Source organism: Nerophis ophidion, linkage group LG12 (assembly GCF_033978795.1).
Source record: "Nerophis ophidion isolate RoL-2023_Sa linkage group LG12, RoL_Noph_v1.0, whole genome shotgun sequence".
In the NCBI taxonomy this organism is placed as follows: domain Eukaryota; kingdom Metazoa; phylum Chordata; class Actinopteri; order Syngnathiformes; family Syngnathidae; genus Nerophis; species Nerophis ophidion.
The window spans coordinates 69,129-84,010 of NC_084622.1; the positions used below are offsets into that span (position 1 = coordinate 69,129).

General features: G+C 40.1%; 1 protein-coding gene across 1 annotated transcript in view; it reads right to left on the reverse strand.

The window, feature by feature from the left end:
• Positions 1–14,882, reverse strand: part of LOC133563730 (kielin/chordin-like protein) — a 63,448-nt gene that overhangs the window by 44,618 nt on the left and 3,948 nt on the right. Inside the window, exons 2-5 of the mRNA XM_061918031.1 lie at positions 13,973–14,066; positions 8,730–8,912; positions 4,053–4,223; positions 3,803–3,976 (exon numbers count right to left, since the gene is read on the reverse strand). Of these exons, the coding sequence (XP_061774015.1) occupies positions 3,803–3,976; positions 4,053–4,223; positions 8,730–8,912; positions 13,973–14,066 (622 nt within the window). The remainder of the gene's footprint in view (positions 1–3,802; positions 3,977–4,052; positions 4,224–8,729; positions 8,913–13,972; positions 14,067–14,882) is intronic.

Consider the following 14,882-nt stretch of genomic DNA (forward strand, 5'->3'; position numbering starts at 1 on the left):
TGACTTTTTTCTGAGGATGGTGTGGCTTTATTCTTGTAACATTATGGCTCCATTTACAAAAAATGTAGCTTAGTTCTTGTCATTTTCCTCCACAACATTCTGACCATTTCTGCTTTATTCTTGTGATATTAACACATTTTCATCCCGTAGTATAAAAACGTTTCTGAGAATATTACAGCTTAATTCGGATTTTTACGCAAAAAAATGATGGCTTTATTCGTGGAACTTCGACATTTTTTCTTCTATCTTATAACATTCTGAAAAACATTTCTTATGATTAATATAACATTTTTAAACGTTTTTTTTGTGTGTGTAGTGTTTGCGTGTTGTTTTTTTCAAAATGTTACCACATTATTATTGTCCTATTACAGTACATTTTTTTAACATTCTACAAAAAACATTATTATTAAAACATGCGGTATTCCTGTCATTTCATAGTAATTTGTTATCGTATATTATTGCAACTTCTTTCTGAAAAAAATGTCTCCTGACTTTAATTAACATGACATTTTTAAACGTTTGTTTGTGTAATATTTTTGCTTGTTTTTGTCTCAAAAATACCACAGTATTATTGTTGTATTACGGCACATATTTTAAACATAATTAGAAAAAAAATGTTTTTTTTACTCAACCTTTAGAATTGTTTTGCACAATACAACTTTATTCTTGTTACAGTACTACTTTTTTCCTATAATATAAGCTCTTTTTTACTAAAACTATTACTGTTATACTTTCCATAATATGGTAATTTTTTTCTTGTACATTATTACAACTTCATTCTGAAAAAAATTTCTTATGATTAATAAAACATTTTTAAACATTTTTTTCGTGAAATATTTTTGCTTGTTTTTTCCTCCAAAATTTTACCACAGTATTATTGTCCTATTACGGCACATTTTTTTAACAGAAGTCTAAAAAAAAAAAGTTTTTTTTCTCAACCTTTAGAATTGTTTTGCATAATACTACAACTTTATTTTTGTTACAGTACTACTTTTTTCCTATTATATAATCCCTTTTTACTAAAAACATTACTGGGTTCTTTATGTCATATTATGGTAATTTTTTCTTGTATATTACAACTTTATTCTGAAAAAAATCTTCTTATGACTTTAATTAATATAACATTTTTAAATGTTTTTTCGTGTAATATCTTTGCTTGTTTTTAAAAAAAAAAAAATTTACCACAGTATTATTGTCCAGCTACGGCACATTGTTTTTAACATAATTCTAGAAAAAAAAAGTTTTTTTACTCAACCTTTAGAATTGTTTTGCAAAATACTACAACTTTATTCTTGTTACAGTACTACTTTTTTCCATATGAGCTCTTTTTACAAAAAATATTACTGCGTAATTCTTGTCATATTATTGAAATTTTCTATTGTATATTATTACTTAATTCAGATTTTTTTTCCTTAGGACTATAATTAATATAACATTTTTAAACCTTTTTACGTGTAATACATTTGCTTTTTTTTTATTCAAAAATTTACCACGGTGTTATTGTCTTGTTACGGCACATTTTTGTATCAGAATTACTTATTCTATAAAAAAAAAAGTTTTTTTTACTCAACCTTTAGAATTTCTTTGCATAATACTACAACTTTATTCTTGTTACAGTGCTACTTTTTTTCTATAATATGAGCTCTTTTTACAAAAAAAAATTACTGGGTTATTCTTATCATATTATGGCTATTTTTTCATAACATAACTGTCATCTAAAAAAACTGCCGTTTTAATCTAAAAATGTTTAAAAAAAAATTCACATTATATTACGACTTTACTTTTTTAATTTTTGTTCTTCTAAAACAGAGGTGTCAAACTCATTTCCATTGAGGGCCACATCGCAGTTATGGTTGCCCTCAGAGGGCCTCTAACAATGAGTAATTAATAATTATACATTTATATATATAGTACACCAACAATATATATTTTTTATATATATAAGCTGCAAATAAATATTTTCATTGTACTTTAAAAACTGGCACACAGGAATTTTATCATAGGCAGTGGGGTTTTTTTGTTTTTTTTACAACATATAGAATGGAAAAACAATACCACAGTTTTTATCGTTAAAATTCAAGCAACATAGCTTTCCGTTTGTTTCTTTGTACTGTAAAATCTTGTTTTAATTATAATTTTTTTTGTTTTTTGATGTTTTAGTGTCTTACTGTACATGGAAAAAAACAGTACCAAAGTTGATTTTACGGTAAAAAACTCAGTCGGCGGAATTGAACCGTAAAATCTATTGTCAATGTTACAGAAAGGCAATATGGTTGTGAGTAGATGGCCCAGCTGGATCATCTACTCACCTGCCGCTGTCTTCTAGGCCGGTCCTTGCACACCCCGCTCCGCGGCAGGCCCGCAGGCCACGCCCCTCTCCACAGATGGACAAAAAAATAACTTCCAACCTCTGGGCTGATGATTTTAGCTTGTCCTGAAGAAATTGGAGGTAATCTTCCTTTTTAATTGTACCATTTACTCTCTGTAATTTTACCATAAATCTATTGTCAATGTTGCAGTCTACAATTTGGTTGATAATTTGTTTTGAAATCATAAGTCAAGCAGATATTTAAGTACAGTTTTTATCTTTATTTTAACAAAAAGTATTTTTGCAATACATTATGTACTATTTAGATCAGGGGTAGGGAACCTATGGCTCTAGAGCCAGATGTGGCTCTTTTGATGACTGCACCTGGCTCTCAGATAAATTTTAGCTGACATTGCTTAACACGATAAGTAATGAATAATTCCGCTGGTAGTCATAGTGTCAAAAATAACGTTCAAAATATAAAACATTCTCATGCATTTTAATCCATCCATCTGGTTTCTACCGCACCTGTTAAAGAAGTCACATTAGTGGTAAGAAGTATTTTATGTGTTGTTGGTTCGCTTCAGAATAACAATGTTATTAAAAAGAATAAGAGACTTATTATACTCTAAAAATGTTGTTTTTTCCTAAAAATGAACACATTTAGTTGTGTTCAGTCTTTAAAAAATATTATATGGTTCTCATGGAAATACTTTTTAAAATATTTGGCTTGTATGGCTCTCTCAGCCAAAAAGGTTCCCGACCCGATTTAGATTTTGATAATATTGAATGTTAAAATATATGCAATTGCATGTAATACATGATTTTTAACGTCAAAAGGGAAATAAATACATTTAGTAGGAAAAGATTAAGCATTTTATTAATGCATATTTTTTCCAGGCTTTTGCGAGCCACAGAAAATAATGTGGCGGGCCAGATTCGGCCCCTGGGGCCTTGAGTTTGACACCTTTGGTCTAAAATGACAAGTTATTGTTTTATTCACAACTTAACTTTTAAATGTTTCCAAATCTCACTTTCTTATTGAACGAATGCCAATTTTTTTCTCTCAAAAAAAAAAGCTAAAAAAAATACATATGTGAAGTGAATTATATTTATATAGCACTTTTTCTCCAGTGACTCAAAGCTTTTTACATAGTGAAACCCAATATCTATGTTACATTCAAACCAGTGTGGGTGGCACTGGAAGCAGGTGGGTAAAGTGTCTTGCCCAAGGACACAACAGCAGTGACTAGGATGGCGGAAGTGGGAATCGAACCTGCAACCCACAAGTTGCTGGCACGGCCACTCTACCAACCGAGCTAAACCGCCCCATATAAAAACAAACAGATACTTTTAACTGATCCTGAGCATCATCCATGATGCCATTCTTACTTTAAAATACGCATATTTTCTCAGTTTGGTGGCTTAAGTGGAAATACCGTACTTAAAGAGTATTAGTGATGGTAAGATGAAGAATACAGGAGTTCAACACACGTTCACATTCCCCACAGCAGCGTCCAGGTGCTTTGTAAGGATGACGGCAGTCTCCATAGCAGGGCAGTCTGCTGCAGACCACCTCCCCCCCGTAGCAGTAACACACGGCACAGGGGTCTTCATCGTCGGCAAACTCTGTGCCGTCGGCGTGTTCTCGCCCATGAAACATGCAGCCTGCAGGAAGCAGGAAATTAGTGTTTCTTTAGAAGCACGGAGATGATGGTCAGTGACATGTGAAAGTTGTCCTCACCATCACAGGACATGCAGCAGGCTCTCTGCACCGGGTGCTTACAGTCTGCAGGGGGGCAGCGCTTGGTCTCGCAGCTTACGGACCCCTCGCGACACACACACGCAGCACAGGGGTCCGAAACGTCGTCCCACGTCTCCCCGTTGGCACGCTCCCGACTTTCATACGTGCAGCCTGCAACAAAAACACAAGGACGATTTCAAATGACAATAAAAAGATGATCCTCCTTTTGCATTGTTCCATTTACTCTCTGTAAAGCAGCAGTTCCATTGGCAGCAAAACAGGCCCAAAGCATAATACTACCACCACCATGCTTAGTGGTGATAGATATATAGTACTTTATTGATTCCTTCAGGAGAGTTCCTTCAGGAAAATTAAAATTCCTGCAGCAGTGTACAGAGTTGAGATCAAAAAAGAGAAATATTACAATGAGAATAAAAACTAAAAAGCAACAATGGGAATAAAAATATAACAGTAAAATAAGAATATAACAAGACAAAGTAGGCAGTAGTGACCATGTTATGAAAACGTATTGCACTGTTATTGTTTTGCATCCCCTGTCATCCTAGTACCCCCCCGCCCCAGAGAGGAGTTGTACAGTCTAATGGCGTGTGGGACAAATTAGTTTTTGAGTCTATTAGTCCTGCACTTGGGATGAAGCAGTCTAGCACTGAACAGGCTCCTCTGGCTACTGATAACGCTATGCAGAGGGTGACTGGCATCATCCAGGATGCTCACTAGTTTGTCAACAGTCCTCTTCTCTGCCATCGTCTCCAGTGAGTCCAGTTTTATTCCAATTGTAGAACCGGCCCGCCTGATCAGTTTCTTGACGGTAGGTGTTGTGTTTTTGGGATTAAAGGCCACACTTTTTCTCTTCCAAGCATCCATCCATTTACTACCACTTATTCACTTTTGGGTCGCGGGGGTCGCTGGTGCCTATCTCAGCTACAATCGGGCGGAAAGCGGAGTACACCCTGGACAAGTTGCCACCTCATCGCAGGGCCTCCTCCAAACATATTGCTGTTAAATGGGTTATGGCGCTGCTGTGGTGGCTGCTGTTGGCAGGAGCTCTGTGCTCTTGTGTCATCCTTTTGTTTTTCCCTCTTGTTTTCATGTGTTATTATATTTGTTTGCCTTTTGGTCCGGGACCCTTTGGGACTGTGTGACAAGGGGTGCCACTTTCGTGACCTCTGTGGTGCTTTTTTTGTGGACTTCTGGATCTGCCTCCCGGGAGCCTTTTGGCCATGGAGACCAGCTGCTGGGTCTCTGCCACACCAGAGTCAGTTTGGAGGGACTGGAGGAGATGCGGATGAGGGGACAGAGCTGCAGAGCTGGCACTGAGCGCTGGGACGGAGAGGCTTCGCGGTGTCTTGGCTGGGTGAGCAGGTGTCGGGACACCTCAGTCACCTTGGACGTATCCTCGCACATCCATGCGGACTGGACACTGGCCAAGAGTGGAGTTGGCTGTCTTGGTTGCTTTGTTGGGTCTGCTCCTATCTCTGGCCATGCTCCCCCCACCCCAGCGGACGATGGGTTGGAACACCGCAGAGGCCACCACAGTGTATATGTTTCTTTTACTTTTTATTCATAGCTGTATGTAGAAGTGTCTAGTTGTATCCGCTGCTTTAATGTCCTCTGTGTTCTTTGATGTTTGATGTTTCCCTCTTACACATGGCTATGACTTGTTTTTTTCCCTTGGCCTCAGTCTGCACCCCCTCTCCAGGGCCCAGGCTAAGACCAATTTTTTAATTTTATTTTAATCTTGTATTCCCCCCCCCTTGTTTACCTTCATCTCATCTTTTTTGTAAGGGGCGCTGGAAGCCGGCAGACCCGTCAGCGATCCTGTTCTGTCTCCCTGTAATGTTTGTCTGATCTTGAATGGGATTGTTCTGAAAATTTAAATTTTCCTGAAGGAACTCTCCTGACGGAATAAATAAAGTACTATCTAATATGTCTAATACTCGTATAGCGCTTTTCTACCTTCAAGGTACTCAAAGCGCTTTGACCCTTTTTCCACATTCACCCATTCACACACACATTCACACACTGATGGCGGGAGCTGCCATGCAAGGCCCTAACCACCACCCATCAGGTGCAAGGCTGAAGTGTCTTGCTCAAGGACACCACGGACATGACGAGGTTGGCAGTGAGTGGGGATCGAACCGGGAAGCCTCAGGTTGCTGGCACGGCCACTCTAATAATCGCACCACGTCGTCCCCCCAGAACTGTCCTCCAGAAGGTCTTATCTTTGTACATGTGATGTCAGATGAAACAAAAATGTAACTGGCTATAACAGTGGTTCCCAACCACCGGGCCGTGGCCCAATTGGTACCGGGCCGCAGAAAATTTTTTTATTAATTTTTCTTACAAAAAAAAAAAAATTGTTTATTTTTTTTTATGTTTTATTAAATCAACATAAAAACACAATATACACTTACAATTAGTGCACCAACCACAAAAACCTCCCTTTTTCATGACAAAACGTCCCTTTTTCATGACAAAGAAAAAAAAAAGTTAAAAAAAGAAAAAAAAAAGGATTTCCCCCACCATCCCCCCACCCCTGCCGGGCCGCGGGACAAATTATTAAGCGTTGACCGGTCCGCGGATACAAAAAGGTTGGGGACCACTGGGCTATAACACCCAGCAATATGTTTAGAGGAGAAAAGGTGAGGCCTTTAATCCCAGGAACAGCATGCCTGCCGTCAAGCATGGTGGTGGTAGTATTATGCTTTGGGCCTGTTTTGCTGCCAATGGAACTGGTGCTTTACAGAGAGTAAACGGGACGATGAAAAAAGAGGATGACCTACAAATTCTTCAGGACAAGCTAAAATAATCAGCCCGGACGTTGGGTCTTGGACGCAGTTCATACTTGCCAACCTTGAGACCTCCGAATTCGGGAGATGGGGATGGGGGGGGGGGGGGGGGGGGGGGGGGGGCGAGGCAGTTTGTTGGTAGCGGGGGTGTATATTGTAGCATCCCAGAAGAGTTAGTACTGCAAGGGATTCTGGGTATTTGTACTGTTGTGTTACGGTGCAGATGTTCTCCCAAAATGTGTTTGTCATTCTTGTTTGGTGTGGGTTCACAGTCTGGCACATATTTGTAAAAGTGTTAAACTTCCCCAGTGTGACCTGTATGTCTGTTGAACAAGTATGCCTTGCATTCACTTGTGTGTTTGAAAAGCCGTAGATGTTATGGGACTGTGCCGGCATGCCATTTGTATGGACGGAAAGCCGACGTGACGACAGGTAGTAAAGGGTGCTAAAGGTACGCCCCCATTTTTGTTGTCCGGGCGGAAATCGGGAGAAATACGGGGGAATGGTTGCCCCGGGAGATTGTCAAGTATGGTGCAGTTGGGTGTTCCAACAGGACAATGACCCCAAACACACCTCAAAAATGGTAAAGGAATGGCTAAATCAGGCTAGAATGAAGGTTTTAGAATGGCCTTCCCAAAGTCCTGGCTTAAACCTGTTGACAATGCTGAAGAAACAAGTCCATGTCAGAAAAGCAACACATTTAGCTGAACTGCACTAATTTTGTGGTCAAAAACTCAAACAGAAGCTTGTGGATGGCTACCAAAAGTGCCTTATTGCAGTGAAACTTGCCAAGGGACATGTAAGCAAATATTAACATTGCTGTATGTATACTTTTGACCCAGCAGATGTAAAATTCATAAAAGAACTAAACTTCATGAAGGTTCAGGTTTCATCTGACCACAGAACTTTCCTTAAGAATATCTTATCCTTATCCTTGTCATGTCAAATTAAACGCAAATTTAGACCACAATACCCAGCAATATGTTTGGAGGAGAAAAGGTGAGGCCTTTAATCCCAGGAACACCACACCTACTGCCAAGCATGGTGGTGGTAGTATTATGATCCGGGCCTGTTTTGCTGCCAATGGAACTGGTGCTTTACAGAGAGTAAATGGCACAATGAAAAAGGAGGATTTCCTCCAAATTCTTCAGGACAATCTAAAATCATCAGCCCGGAGGTTGGGTCTTGGGTGCAGTTGGGTGTTCCAACAGGACAATGACCCCAAACACACCTCAAAAGTGGTAAAGGAATGGCTAAATCAGGCTAGAATGAAGGTTTTGGAATGGCCTTCCCAAAGTCCGGACTTAAACGTGTGGACAATGCTGAAGAAACAAGTCCATGTCAGAAAAGCAACACATTTAGCTGAACTGCACCAATTCTGTGGTCAAAAACTCAAGCAGAAGCTTGTGGATGGCTACCAAAAGTGCCTTATTGCAGTGAAACTTGCCAAGAGACATGTAAGCAGATATTAACATTGCTGTATGTATACTTTTGACCCAGCAGATGTAAAATTCATAAAAGAACTGAACTTCATGAAGGTTCAGGTTTCATCTGACCACAGAACTTTTCTCCAGAAGGTCTTATCCTCATCCATGTCAAGTCAAATTAAACACAAATTTAAGCCACAATCCCAGCAATATGTTTGGAGAAGAAAAGGTGAGGCCTTTAATCCCAGGAACACCACACCTACTGCCAAACATGGTGGTGGTAGTATTATGATCCGGGCCTGTTTTGCTACCAATGGATCTGGTGCTTTACAGAGAGTAAATGGCACAATGAAAAAGGAGGATTTCCTCCAAATTTTTCAGGACAAGCTAAAATCATCAGCCCAGAGGTAAGGTCTCTAAACTTCTGACCAGGACTGTACCTTCGCATGTTCGGCAGCAGTCCCGCGTGATTGGATGGGAGCAGGAAGCAAAGGGACAAGGCTTCCTCTGACATTGGACGCTGGCATTGTTGCAGGAACACAACTGGCAGGGGTCAGCCGGCCGGTAGAAACGCTGACCGTGTCTGTAAGTGTGTCGCTCGTACTCACAGTCTGAAGGCGCCGCTGCAGGGGGAAAGAGGCACACAAAATAACAAAAGTGTAAAATACGGTTTTCTGAACATAATTCCTGCTTTGTCTTTACACTTCCAGTATCAGACCACTGGGGGCAACGCTCTCTAAGCAGTGCGTTTGTTTCAAATTCAGTTTTCAGGTTTTAGTCACCATGAACATGAAAGGTTGGTAGGATTATTCTAAGGCTTATCATAGGAATACAAGAGCGTATCATATAGTGGTATGATAGTAAAGTCAAAACATGTCATTTTATGTAAATAGATTATGGAAATATAATTGACCCCAATAGGGACAAGCGGTAGGAAAAGGATGGAATTACCAGAAAACATTTATTCATTCGTAGTTTTGTATAATTTTTGTTTCTTACAAAATATCTGACTATATTCTCATATATGGACCGGACTCACACTATTATGTTAGATCCACTATGGACTGGACTCTCACTTTTATGTTAGATCCACTATGGACTGGACTCTCACCATTATGTTAGATCCACTATGGACTGGACTATCACCATTATGTTAGATCCACTATGGACTGGACTCTCAGCATTATGTTAGATCCACTACGGACAGGACTCTCACACTATTATGTTATATCTACTATGGACTGGACTCTCACTATTATGTTAGATCCACCATGGACTGGACTCACACTATTATGTTAGATCCACTATGGACTGGACTTTCACTATTATGTGGGATCCACTATGGACTGGACTCTCACTATTATGTTAGATCCACTATGGACTAGACTCTCACTATTATGTGGGATCCACTATGGACTGGACTCTCACTATTATGTGGGATCCACTATGGACTGGACTCTCACTATTATGTTAGATCCACTATGGACTAGACTCTCACTATTATGTTAGATCCACTATGGACTGGACGTTCACACTATTATGTAAGATCCACTATGGACTGGACTCTCACTATTATGTTAGATCCACTATGGACTGGACTTTCACACTATTATGTAAGATCCACTATGGACTGGACTTTCACTATTATGTTAGATCCACTATGGACAGGACTCTCACACTATAATGTTATATCCACTATGGACTGGACTCTCACTATTATGTTAGATCCACTATGGACTGGACTCTCACTATTATGTGGGATCCACTATGGACTGGACTCTCACTATTATGTTAGATCCACTATGGACTGGACTCTCACTATTATGTTAGATCCACTATGGACTGGACTCTCACTATTATGTGGGATCCACTATGGACTGGACTCTCACTATTATGTGGGATCCACTATGGACTGGACTCTCACTATTATGTTGGATCCACTATGGACTAGACTCTCACTATTATGTTAGATCCACTATAGACTGGACTTTCACACTATTATGTAAGATCCACTATGGACTGGACTCTCACTATTATGTTAGATCCACTATGGACTGGACTCTCACTATTATGTTAGATCCACTATGGACTGGACTCTCACTATTATGTTAGATCCACTATGGACTGGACTTTCACACTATTATGTAAGATCCACTATGGACTGGACTCTCACTATTATGTTAGATCCACTATGGACTGGACTCTCACACTATTATGTTAGATCCACTATGGACTGGACTCACACTATTATGTTAGATCCACTATGGACTGGACTCTCACTATTATGTGGGATCCACTATGGACTGGACTCTCACTATTATGTTAGATCCACTATGGACTGGACTCCCACTATTATGTGGGATCCACTATGGACTGGACTCTCACTATTATGTTAGATCCACTATGGACTAGACTCTCACTATTATGTTAGATCCACTATAGACTGGACTTTCACACTATTATGTAAGATCCACTATGGACTGGACTCTCACTATTATGTTAGATCCACTATGGACTGGACTCTCACTATTATGCGGGATCCACTATGGACTGGACTCTCACTATTATGTTAGATCCACTATGGACTGGACTCTCACACTATTATGTTAGATCCACTATGGACTGGACTCTCCCTATTATGTTAGATCCGCTATGGACTGGACTCTCACTATTATGTTAGATCCACTATGGACTGGATTCTCACACTATTATGTTAGATCCACTATGGACTGGACTTTCACTATTATATTAGATCCACTATGGACTGGACTCTCACTATTATGTTATATCCACTATGGACTGGACTCTCACTATTATGTTGGATCCACTATGGACTGGAATCTCACTATTATGTTAGATCCACTATGGACTGGACTCTCACTATTATGTTAGATCCATTATGGACTGGACTCTCACTATCATGTGGGATCCACTATGGACTGGACTCTCAGCATTATGTTAGATCCACTATGGACTGGACTCTCACTATTATGTGGGATCCACTATGGACTGGACTTTCACTATTATATTAGATCCACTATGGACTGGACTCTCCCTATTATGTTAGATCCACTATGGACTGGACTCTCACTATTATGTTAGATCTACTATGGACTGGAATCTCACTATTATGTTAGATCCACTATGGACTGGACTGTCACTATTATGTTAGATCCACTATGGACTGGACTCTCACACTATTATGTTAGATCCGCTATAGACTGGACTCTCACACTATTATGTTAGATCCACTATGGACTGGACTCTCACACTATTATGTTAGATCCACTATGGACTGGACTCTCACACTATTATGTTAGATCCACTATGGACTGGACTCTCACACTATAATGTTAGATCCACTATGGACTGGACTCTCACACCATTATGTTAGATCCACTATGGACTGGACTCTCACACCATTATGTTAGATCCACTATGGACTGGACTCTCACACTATTATATTAGATCCACTATGGACTGGACTCTCACACTATTATGTTAGATCCACTATAGACTGGACTCTCACACCATTATGTTAGATCCACTATGGACTGGACTCTCACACTATTATGTTAGATCCACTGTGGACTGGACTCTCACACTATTATGTTAGATCCACTATGGACTGGACTCTCACACTATTATATTAGATCCACTATGGACTGGACTATCACGCTATTATGTTAGATCCACTATAGACTGGACTCTCACACCATTATGTTAGATCCACTATGGACTGGACTCTCACACTATTATGTTAGATCCACTGTGGACTGGACTCTCACACTATTATGTTAGATCCACTATGGACTGGACTCTCACACTATAATGTTAGATCCACTATGGACTGGACTCTCACACCATTATGTTAGATCCACTATGGACTGGACTCTCACACCATTATGTTAGATCCACTATGGACTGGACTCTCACACCATTATGTTAGATCCACTATGGACTGGACTCTAACCCTATTATGTTAGATCCACTATGGACTGGACTCTCACCATTATGTTAGATCCACTATGGACTGGACTCGCACTAATATGTTATATCCACTATGGATTGGACTCACACTATTATGTTAGATCCACTATGGCCAGGACTCTTACCATTATGTTAGATCCACTATGGACTGGACTCTTACTATTATGTTGGATTCACTATGGACTGGACTCTCACTATTATGTTAGATCCACTATGGACTGGACTCTCACCATTATGTTAGATCCACTATGGACTGGACTCTCTCTATTATGTTAGATCCACTATGGACTGGACTCTCACACTATTATCTTAGATCCACTATGGACTGAACTCTCACACTATTATGTTAGATCCACTATGGACTGGACTCTCACTATTATGTTAGATCCACCATGGACTGGACTCACACTATTATGTTAGATCCACTTCGGACTAGACTCTTACACTATTATGTTAAATCCACTATGGACTGGACTCTCACACTATTATCTTAGATCCACTATGGACTGAACTCTCACACTATTATGTTAGATCCACTATGGACTGGACTCTCACTATTATGTTAGATCCACCATGGACTGGACTCACACTATTATGTTAGATCCACTTCGGACTAGACTCTTACACTATTATGTTAAATCCACTATGGACTGGTCTCTCACAATATTATGCTAGACCCACTCGTCGTCCATTGTATCTGGTCTCCCCTGGGGTGGGAGGTGGGGCGCGGGGATCACCCACATCTGCAGTCCTTTCCAAGGTTTCTAATAGTCATTCACATTGACATCCCATTGCGTTGAGTTTTTCCTTGCTCTTATGTGGGCTCTGAACAGAGGATGTCGTTGTGGCTTGTGCAGCCCTTTGAGACACTTGTGATTTAGGGCTATATAAATAAACGTTGATTAATTGATTATAAAAAATTTTGACTTATATAACCATCCATTTATCCATTTTCTACCGCTTGTCCCTTTAGGGGTCGCGGATGGTGCTGGAGCCTATCCCAGCTGCATTCGGGCGGCAGGCGTTGTACACCCTGGACAAGTCGCCTCCTCATCACAGGGCAAAGCATTACAGCTTTATTCTTTTCTCGCGGGTATTAAATTCATCATATTTTAACATGACAATATTTCTAGAATATTACTGTTTTATACTTGTGACCTTTTAACATGTTTTTTTTTCTGAAGATATTACTTTCCAACTTCTTCCTTCTTTTTTTTTTTTTTGTGGAATATTATGGCTTTTGGACATTTTTCTCATAAAATTATACCTTTTTCTATAAATATAGTTTTGTTATTATAAAATGTACAAATTTTTCCTGATTATTACTATTGTGATATTTTATGGTCTCAATAATTCATAAACATTACTACGTTTTCTTGAATGTCCTTTCATCTCAGTGGCCTAGTGGTTGGAGTGGTTGCCCTGAGACTGGGAGGTTGTGAGTTAAAACCCCGTCCGAGTCATACCAAAGACCATATAAACTGGGAGCCGTTACCTCCCTGATCGACACTCAGCATCAAGGGTTGGGATTGGGGGTTAAATCACCAAAAGATTGACGAGCGCAGCACACGCTGCTGCTCACTGCTCCCCTCACCTCCCAGGAGGTTAACATGGGGATGGGTCAAATGCAGAGGAAAAATTTCACCACACCCAGTGTGTGTGTGTGTGACAATCATTGGCACTTTAACTTTACCAGGACACTGTGGGCAGCATTCTCCAGCTGAGGTATGAGGGTTAGCGCATGCCAATGGTGGACATCTCTTCATCAGACACTGGACATTTCCATTCTGCAAGACACAAAATACATTTTAAGCTGATGCCATGTCACGTATCTTTTGCCGTGTTATGTTATGCTGTGCCATTTTATGTTGTAATTCGGGCTGGGCGATACATGGATACTGGCACGTGCACACATAGGAGCCCTATGGGTGCTTGAACACCTGCCTTTTTTTGCCTCGTCTTAAAAAGTGCCCTCTGCCTGTGTGTGTGTTTTTTTTCTTTTTTTTTTCTTTAAACAACATTCATAAATTCCTGTTACAGATGTAAAAAACAAAAAAAAACAAAAAAAAAACAGCGGTACAAAAACTCCAAGTTTTCTTGTAATACCGGGTTGTTTGAGGCTGCGCTTCCGCCAGAGAGAGAGAGAGAGAGGGCGAGTGAGTGAGTGAGAGAGAGGATAGAGAACCAACTGCGGCCTAAGGAGACGTGACAGTGGAGCAACTTGAACCTGTGAGTTATGGTCTAGTCGCCGTCCACTTATTCAGCATCTAATATGGGTAATATTTCCGAAAAACGCTGTATTATTCAATGTGTCAGCTTCTGTTTTTGCCGGACGTCGGAGCACAGCGCATCAATTGAGCACGGCACATCAACTCCTCACAGGGCAGAGCGGATCGTGCAGGACAGGAAGTAGTGTACAAAATAAAACCCCGGGTTAATTTTCAAAATAAAATGCACTGTGTTTACGGCGGATCACATTTCTCTCACAGTAGAGGTTTATAAAGTCGTATTGCGTTTCAGTTGTTTAGTCTGAGCATTACGTGAGAAAGACCATAAGTTACAACTTGATGGTGTTTTCTTCAAGTTAAGGGAAGAACGACATG